Here is a 10,137-nt window from a genome sequence, read left to right on the forward strand (position 1 = left end):
AAGCAGTAAGGAAGCTGTTCTAAATGAAGCTTAAGTGGGGTCCATAAAGCACTTCCTTATCCTTTCCTAGTCCGATAAGCAGGTCAGTTCTTTTGGCCTGAGCATCGCCTTTGCTTAACTTATATGCACATAAACCATCTGTATGCGGTCTAGCTAAATGAAGCTTCATTGCCCGTAATCAAGCCTAAATGAACCAAACCAATTTCTAGATTCTGGTCTGAATGTGTTGCTAAAACCCAGTTAAAGGTTGGATCATGTCAATTAGGCTGTGGTACTGGTCTTTGGGCTATTTTCCATGTTTACGCATGACTAACAAGCATTGTTAAATTTCCTTCAAGAAGACTACGCTGCTAAAATTACTCTTCATGCAGGTGCAAGCAAAAGTTATTTTGGTGGAAGCGGAATATATTCAGAAAGGAATAGTTGACGTGGTTAAAAAGCATGCTATCAGAAAACTCGTTATGGGGGCATCACCAGATAGGTAAGCTATACTGTTCTTTCAGGCAGATATGGTTTTACTTTTCTCCAGATGAAACATCCTTTCTTGATAAATCATTGTGGAAGTTATTCTAGTAATGTAGAATAAAAATAGAGTATGGTAAATATTAGGCAACATGATAGCAGGAGGTCAGCGCAGTTCCTATCTGCACATTATTATCACTATGGTTCTCCATGTGCTTCCCGCATCTCTGATGCTTGATTGCCGGTTGACACTAAAAACAGGTGCTTCAAGGTTAAAAGCGTATTCAGTAAGGCTATATATATTACAAAGAGTGCTCCTTTCTGTGAAATATGGTTTGTCCACAAAGGAAAATTTGTTTGGGTGAGAGAGGCTATTGATTTGAATGAAACTTTATCAAGTGAAACAATTAAGATAAAGTCATCACAGAATCAAAGCACTGTTCCCATGCGTGATACAAAATATGATAGATCTGCTTCATTTAGCACGAAGGAGCTGGAAAATCATGGTGAGGGGAGCTTGTCCCAATTTTATAGTGCTGGAGAGACTGATTTGTTGGCTGATTCTGATATTTCTCCAAGCGTTTTTTCCGTTGATTCAGAGAACAAGTCATTAGTTGCTAGCAAAACAACTTTGTTTACTTCACGGTGTGAAAAGACATCCCCAACAAAAGCAAACCCCAAGGTACATTTTTTATCATCTTATGCTGTCCTAGAGGTTATATAAAATTGCCTAGTGATATTTACTCTGATTTCAACATTTAGGGAGATCCAGAGCTGGAAAATTTTAGTAGAAATCTCAAAGAAATAATTGCTGAAACTGAAAACGCTGAGAAAGATGTCTATGCAGATTTAAGCAAGCGCAAGGAAATTGAATGTGCAGTTACGAAAACTTTGAGCATGGTAGGAAAGGTTTTTTTTTTATTAGTTCTCACATTTATTTGATCTCTTGCTTTCTAATAAATACTTTCTTTTGTAAAAATCTGTCATTTTAAAATGTAGGATTTAGGATAAGTAATGTAGGATTTCTTCATTGCTGTCAATTCTGTGTTCAACAGCTTCTGATTAATATTTTTGTTTCTCCAAACATTCTTATATTTGTCTAGTACAATATGTTACTGTCTGCAAAGAACTATTAAACCCAAACTTCATATTCTACTTTAAAATTTAAACTTCTTCCGAATCACTCTTGCTAATATTTATTAGTTGCTGATCAAGTTCTTGTTTTTGTCACAAGGTCAAGTCATCTGAAGCTTCTCAGTTGCGGGAAGTTAAGATCAGAGAAGAGCTTGAAGAGCTCATAGTAGTTACCAAGTTGAAGCAGAACGAGCTAGTGAACCAAATAGAAAAAAGCATGAAAGAACTTCAAAGTACAATGGAAAATGTAGCTATCCTTGATGTTCGTGTTCGTGAAATGTTTCATCGTAAAGATAAGGCAACTGTTGAATTGGATTCAACCATGTCTTCTATAGCAGCGCTTAAGCTTGAAAATCAGAAAATCCAACATCAGAGAGACGAGTATGTTCAGCAGATTGAAAGGTTGAGATGCAACCATCGCAGAAAATCCAAAATATGCAATAAGTTTATTGGCTTAGGAAGCGATTCTCTTGATTTCAAGGAGTTTCCACTATCAGACTTGCAAACTGCAACCTTTGGTTTCTCAGATGCCTTTATGATAGGACAGGGAGGACTGGGATGTGTATATAAGGGGGAAATGTTGAACAGAAGTGTGGCAATAAAGAAGTTTCATCATCATAGTATTCAAGGCCAACGAGAGTTCCAACAGGAGGTCTCTCTCTCTCTCTCTCTCTCTCTCTCTCTCTGTGCTTAGTTGATGGATAGATGGAATCTCGTTGAGCTTCCATACTTCATGTATTTGCGGCTGATGTTTTGTGGTGATCTTTGAGCTAAATAAATATTTCATAAAATTCTCCTATATAAAGGAAACTTTTCTCAGTCCTGTTTTATACTTTTTGTCAAAAGCATTTATGTTATCATATTTTGTAGGAAAAGTAATCATTTTTTATTTTTATTTTGAAACAGGTTTTTGTACTCAGCAAATTGAGACACCCTAATCTTGTGACTCTTATTGGAGCATGCCCTGAAGCCTTGTCCCTCGTCTATGAGTACTTTCCAAATGGGAACCTCCATGATCGCATCATCTGCAAAACCATGTCGCCTCCATTAGCTTGGATGACCCGAGTTCGTATTATAGCTGAAATCTCCTGTGCGCTCCTTTTCCTGCATTCATCAAAACCTGAAAAGGTTGTTCATGGTGACCTTAAGCCTATGAACATCTTTCTTGATTCGAATTTAAGCTGCAGGATCAGCGGCTTTGGCTTTTGTGAACTGTTGCTAGATCAGGTTGCAGCAGGGTACCCCTTGCTCCGCCAAACCTCAGTGCCTAAAAATCCCTGTTCTGAGTTTCCATATAGTGATCCAGAATATCAAAGAACTGGCATTCTGACATCAAAATCAGATGTCTATTCGTTCGGCATCATTGTGCTTCAGTTGCTTACTGGAAGGCCCCCACTGGGGCTGGCAACTGAGGTGAGAAGGGCTGTTTTATCCCATCGGTTGTCAGATTTATTGGATTTAACTGCTGGGGAGTGGCCTATAAACGTGTCTGAAAGGCTTGCAGAATTTGGTTTGAAGTGTACTGAACTATGCGGACGCAACCGACCAGAGCTGACACCTGCAGTTGTGAGGGAGTTAGAGCTACTGCACTCAAAGCGGGAGAGGACTGTGCCGACCTCCTTCGTGTGCCCAATTTTCCAGGTGATTAGAAATCTTCATGATATATGTTATAACTAAATGATTATATATCAGGAAAAAGACAAAAATTGTCCACCGACTATTTTTGAAGGACAGAAACAGTTCCAAACAATATAAATGTCTCAAATTTGTCCTCGAATTCTTTTTAATAGGGACCAAAATAATCCTATCTTTCAAATTGGAAGTTAAAATTAACAAAAGAAAACTTTTTGGATCAGTGGAGAACTCACATAGCATGCAGAACTCTTAGGGTATTAGGGATTTTTTTATTACATTTATCCTAGCCTGAGATGGAGAGGTGAGCACAAGATAAGAAGAAACAAGTTGTTATGCTGGCGGCCTAGGAGTGGCCGGCTGAACCGGTTCAACCGGGAGCCCCAATGGGGATTTTTGTTGGACCCGTTCACATTTATAGCAGGTGGCCCAAAGTTTTGGGCGGAACTGGGGGGTAGGCGGAAGCCCCAGTGGGGCCCATGACTTAATTAATGAGTGTTCAGGAAGGAAAATTTGAATTAGGGGCTGTTTAGGGATTTTGTAAACTTCCTTTGGCTTTAATTAGTCTTAGGGAGGCTAGGGTTTGGTTATCTAGAGATTGACTGAAATTTTGAGATCTAGGTTTTGTTTGGTGTGGGCTCTAGGCTTGTTAGAGATTTGAAGAGTATTTCTTCCTCTCGAATTGAAGAAATTTGTATCTTGCTTTGTTTTTCTTGTTTTTGGATTGAATCAAAGTATTTCTCGTGTTTCTCCTCCAATGTACTATATTTCCTGCATGGTTTTTGCTGATTTCTCTTCGAAATCAGCCTTTTTCTTGCTGTTTTTGCCAACTCCTGCTAGGTTTGCTTGCGAACTCAAGTATTGCCCCTTTGGGTTACTTGCGAACTCAAGTACTTTCTATCACAAGTGTAGCTTCCTTTTAATCAGTGATGAGTGGGACTATGGTGCAAGGTCAAAGAAGGACGAACAGTGACGCTACCTCTCTTAGAAGCTGCACACACCAAACTATTGCACATGTTCTTGTGCTCGACAAAATTTTTCCAACCAAGAGAGGTAGATGAGGGACAAAGAATCCCCCCTAGCAATGACGAAGAAGAGTGAAGATTCCTCCTAAGCAGTGATGAATAAGAGTTGACGAAGTCGCCGCCTGATTAGTGATGGCTATGGTACGACGGGAGAAGGGGAGTAGAGAGGCTGGTCCAAACTAGTTGCGGGCTCCGAAAATTCGTGCCCCGACCTTTCGTCTTTCAGGAGAGTTTTAATGAATTAAGTTCCAAGGTAAATTTTCAGGAGGCTGATTGGGGTTGAATTAAGACCCCACCCAGAAATTTCGCCGTCATTTTATGAGGACTTTATGATCTGAGTTTTGGTTTCCAATTGGTGCAAGCCCCTATAATTAATTATCCCTCCCAGTAACGAGAGAGAACTTTCGACTAAGAATAGGGGTGTCAATATTTGACAGGTCGGGTCCGGGTTCGAATTTTCGATCCATTTACTTACTCGGGTCGGGTCCGGGTTCAAATTTCTGACCCGTTTGAACTCGAACACGAACACAAAATTGACACTCCTAATTGAGTAGTCGTCAAGCAAATATCTAAATACGTAGTATCTGTTATATAGTATTAACATGAGTTAGTATTTGGAAATTTGATATTTAAAATTGGAAATTTCACCATCTTGTACTTAAAAAATGATGATGATCAAGATTTCATGGTTCCTGGTCTATCGTGGAAGGAGAATGATGGTGGGGGGAATTATGATGATCAAGATCCTATTGTTTTATCGTCCTGGACCATCATGGTTTCTGATCTACTTAGTCAGAGGAGGTAGTCGGCCTAACCTGACAGAAGGATCTTTGTCGGCAGTCATGGGTTGTTTCGTCAAAGGGTACCTTGTAGACTTGGGGTGTATATTTATTTTAAGGGGCAAACTTGAATCCACTTTAGATAACCGAGAGCTTGCCCTATGATTATATCTTATTCATTCTTATCTCAATGATTTGAAGCCATTGGGGAGCATACGGGCTCTGACCATAACCGTAATTTAGTGGTGCCATTTTGGTCACAAAATCATCCGATTTAGAGAGTCTTGGTCATAATCATTTGTCTGCAGTTCCATTTGGCTGTGAAATCCCACGATGTGGTGTTATTTGATGACGAAACCACCTGTTAGATGACACATGTTACGTTCTTACTGGCGAGAGACTATTTAAGAATGAATCCTAGTGATATTCTCAACCAAACATTGGCTATTTGTGAGATGAATTAATTTTTAAATTGTCCACCTAAACAAACTATTGCGGAGGTTGGATGTATTTTGCTTTAAGTATTTGATGGTTTATTCTAATTTTAAATATTTTTTACTTTGGATGATTTTTTTTTTGAAATTTTGGATTTTTATGGGTATTTGGGAGGTAGTTTTGAATATTTGGGGTCCCCACTGGTTAAGATTTTCGTCCAACACAGTTATCATCGGGGTTATTATGAGCGATTTCATTTTATTGGTTGAAATCTTGTTGGCTCTGTCGACTTGTTGACAAAGGCTCAGATTAGTTGTCAGCTTTGTGACTTTATTAGTAAATTTCTTGTATTATAGACCTTGAGATTCTAATGTTAATGTATAAAACAAATATCCCCGTCAATATCGCGATCGTATAGTTGTTTGATAGTTTGAGAAGTATCAACTCCTATCTACCCACATAGAAGGATCGGGATCGAACATAGGTTTATTTCTTGACCAGTGCAGCATCTTCAAACGTCACATGTGTGCATACTACATGCTCGCCAGAGCCCATATGGGTCTATGCCTTTGCATGTATGTTGTATGATGCACTTGTATAATAATTGTATGTATGCAGTGCAGCTGGTGCTCATGATATATTTGCGTGTTATGTATTTATGTGAAACATATGTGCATTGATTTGCTTATGCATTTAGATACTATGACATGCTTGAATGACGTGTATGTATTTTGCATGATATGTTGATATACATTATAGTGGCTTAATGCACGTTCACAATATATGATGTATTTGCATGACTTGCGTGGTTAATACACATATACATTGTTTGTTTTGCTTGTGTGACACATTTGCATGATAATTCAGTACTTGCATGATGTAATTTCATAATCTATATTGCATATTGCAACGTATATCTTATATGTAGCAATGTATGTGTATCTAGTACATTATATGTTAGGAGAGGATGCCTGCACCATGTCCACTTGTCCTTGACTACATGCAATTATGATGTGTTTGTGTCACATACTTGCATGGTGCATTTTGTATGCTGCAGCATATATATGCATAATGCATTTTGCATGATGAATGGCGTATTTGTATAATTCACCCTGTATATTGCAAATGTGTGCATGTTATGAATATGTTAGCATGTGTTTCGATGTGTGAGGGTATTTTATAATGATCGATTATGTACATGTCAGACACTGGCAAGTGCGCAAGGTTTTATTTAGAAGTTTGTAGACATCTTCTATCTGCTTGCATAGATGTTGCGGATTTGGTGGCGTGGCACTGCACTGCATGTCATTTGTCGCTTTATGCAAGTAGACTGTCATGCACTAACGAGTCTCCTATCATTATGCGCAGTGCTTGCATTTATCGCAAACTCATTGCTTTTGCCTGCAGGCGAATCAATGTGTTCATTTGTCTATTGATATAGATGGTCGGGTGAGCTACATTCTCCGTTAATCTATTTGTGCACGTCAATTGGCAAACGGTTATGTTCTTTGTGTACTGACTTTCGATGCTCACGAAGAATCAATATGCATGTTTGCAAGTTGATTGATGTATTCATAAAAATTCCTTCATTGCTTGTTTGCAAAAGGTGATTTTCAGTACTTTTAGTAGACCGACATGTTCGCTTGCATGTTGATCATGTATGTAAGTTTCCCATAATGAGTCACCTGCTGGTTCGTTGATTTTTATTTCGATGACAATGATTACTAGCTAGCATTTGCATTTTCAGTGCAGTCGTGCATTTATTAGTTCTAGGTTCAATTCCCTGCTCATTCGTTGATTTTTGCATTTGAGTTGGCATAATAGCTCTTTTGATATTGATTGAAGTATTATGTTGTTGATTGCATGTTATTACACTTCTCATTTAATTATTGCTTATATGATTCATTTTCATTTTGCAATTTACAGATCTTATTTTAAATTACAGGTCATGTTCCCTGTCATTACAAGTTTGGTTCCCTTGGTGATTGTTCAAGTCCTCCGTATCTTGTATAAGTTCCCTGTTTATTTAAAAAAAATCTGTCAGCCTCCCGGCATCTCCCCTGTTTAGGGAAAATTCCAGGAGTTGGGCCTTCCTGACAAGCTAGAGAAAAGTGTGTCCGATAAGTGTCGGGTGACATCACGACCATAGTCTTCGATCCCACTACGCCAGAGAAAAGATGTGTATGGGTCTTTACGGGTACCTGTTTGAAACGCACGGTTATTTCCCTACCGGCATTGAGGCTTGCACAAGTACTTAAATTTTACCCTGCCACGCTAGAGAAAATCATGTACGGGGCCTGCCAGCCTTGCTGCAAGCACCTCATCGGGTTCACTCTCATCACGCTAGAGAAAAACATGTATGAGTGATTTTTTGGGGCGCCACGAGCGCTGAAAACGGGGTTTGAAACATTATGGCCTACGAGCGAGTTAATGAAGATGTCGAGGGCACAAGGAAATGAAATAAAAATAAAAAGAAAAAGAAAAAAAGCACAAAATTCATTCCCCTCGCTCTTCCCTTTTAATAATAATAATAATAATAATCTAGTTAATGAAAAAAATAAATAACATTTGATATGTCATCAAAAAATTATCTTGATCGGGCACGAATCTCGAGGCAAAATCAAGCCGAAAACTTCAAAAATTAAATTCGGGATCACCTGAACTCCGATTTCAGCAAACTTACAGTCAAACTGAGTGTCTCAGAAACACGAATCCAACGACACCAAATTCGACTCAATCCAAGCCCAAATGAGCCCAAATCAAGGACCCGAAGCGCTATTAGAAGTTTCGTACCACTATTTGAGTTACCAAACGGTTTCCAAATATGACGATCTTATAGTCGAATCGAGCGGCTCAACGAAACGAATCCAACAAGTCCAAGATCATTGAATTACAAAATCATTAAGGCCTCCAAATGCCTAATGAACGGTCCATGATCAAGGGATTCAATATCGGTCATCCATCCAACCACTCCCCATTCACCCTTGATCTCTCACCTATTTACGGGCCATGCCACTCCATAAATCTATAAATAGACCCCTCATTTCTCTTGAAAAGCGACCCAAACAAGAAGAGAAGAAGAGAAGAGAAGGAAAAGAGAAGGAAGAAGCTCCTCCTCGACCACCGCTAGAGTTTCGCCGGACCACCGCTGGAGTCTCGCCGGACCACCACGGGAGTCTTGCCGGTCCATCGACGGAGCTTCGACGGACCACCGCCGGAGGCCCTCACATTCGCCGGGTCATCCCCTGAAGCCCTCACCTTTGTCGGACCACCGTCAGAGGCCTTCACCTTCGCCAGACCTCCACTTGAGGCCCTCGCCTTTGTTAGATCATCACCTAAGGACCGGAGTTCTGCCACACCATCATCTGATGCCCGAAGTTCTGTCAGACCATCACCTGACACCCGGATTTTTATCGTATAATTGTTACTTATAATTTGATCGCCCTCGGAGGCGAGTTAGCCCATTATAATCGACTCAAATTCTAGTGTAATCATTTTCAACTGGGTTAGGCGCCGTGGTTTTTCCCATGTCAAGGGTTTTCCACGTAAAAATTCTTGTGTTCTCTATGTGTGAGCTGGATATCCGTGCAAAGCTAAGACGTGTAATTAAAACTCTATCGCCGCGTATATTCTAGCTCGCAACAGTTTGACGCCGTCTGTGGGAAACATCAATCTCACTATCTTAAGATACCCCTCCAATGGCCAACAGGCGTAGCCATCGCATCTTGGGAGCCTCCCGCTCCAATTCACATCAATCCCAGAATCAATCTCTGAATCAGGGACGCTAGACATCTGCCCCTTTTTACCCCGGTGGTCGAAACCCTGCTGGAGAAGGGACTTCAGGACCATCCATGGAAGATCGTATCAGAAAGATGGAGGAGTCTCAGAATGAGATCCTTCAACTCTTACGAGAGACTCGAGGACCGGCACTAACACCCCAAGAAGATAATCTTCTTCCTCAAGACCCGTCAGGATTCGAAGATGTTCTTCATGTCGAGGTTCCCCTTCCTCCGCCAAGGATGCGCCCTCCAACACATCCAAAGAATGGCTTGCTGACACGGCAAGCTCTACCCATCCTTTGCATACAGGCCGCCGGAATCACATTCCTCCGGACGTCCCCGAGGACTTAGACCAACAGCACATCACTGAACTCCCCTGTAATACCCTACAACATGAATTGCAGAGGCTAGTCCGAGAGGAGTTCTCCACAGGAGATATAAGACAATCTCTTCGTCAACGAGACTTTCAGGAGTCATTACCTTTCACAGAAGCTGTCCTCCGACACCCCATTCCTGCAGGATTCAAACTCCCGAGTATTGATTCTTACGATGGAACTTCAGACTCCTACGAGCATATCGATCACTACCGCACCATTATGCATATCCAGTGGGCTCCGGATGCGCTCCTCTGCCAAGTTTTTCCTGCCACCCTTAAAGGGCAAGCCCGGACGTGGTTCTATTCACTGCCCGCCCGGTCAATTCCACTATTTGTTAAGTTGGCCAAATTATTCGTCAAACAATTTGTCACCAACCGAAAAATGGTTAAAGACTCCCCCATCTTTCGGGGATATGTCAAAATAAGGGTGAATCTCTCAAAGAATACTTTCAAAGATTTTCCACTGAAGCCCGACAAATTCCAGGGGTAGACCTAGAGTTACTTAGAGGTGTATT

The 10,137-nt window shown here is 40.6% G+C and overlaps 1 protein-coding gene across 1 annotated transcript in view; it reads left to right on the top strand.

Annotated features, from left to right (window-relative positions):
* The window catches only part of LOC110108898 (U-box domain-containing protein 33), a 32,735-nt gene that overhangs the window by 10,860 nt on the left and 11,738 nt on the right, over window positions 1–10,137 (top strand). The window contains exons 3-7 of the mRNA XM_020839752.2: window positions 372–481; window positions 724–1,144; window positions 1,225–1,362; window positions 1,697–2,248; window positions 2,503–3,237. Of these exons, the coding sequence (XP_020695411.1) occupies window positions 372–481; window positions 724–1,144; window positions 1,225–1,362; window positions 1,697–2,248; window positions 2,503–3,237 (1,956 nt within the window). The remainder of the gene's footprint in view (window positions 1–371; window positions 482–723; window positions 1,145–1,224; window positions 1,363–1,696; window positions 2,249–2,502; window positions 3,238–10,137) is intronic.

The sequence above is a fragment of the Dendrobium catenatum genome, unplaced genomic scaffold (assembly GCF_001605985.2).
Source record: "Dendrobium catenatum unplaced genomic scaffold, ASM160598v2 fragScaff_scaffold_1297, whole genome shotgun sequence".
Taxonomy (NCBI): domain Eukaryota; kingdom Viridiplantae; phylum Streptophyta; class Magnoliopsida; order Asparagales; family Orchidaceae; genus Dendrobium; species Dendrobium catenatum.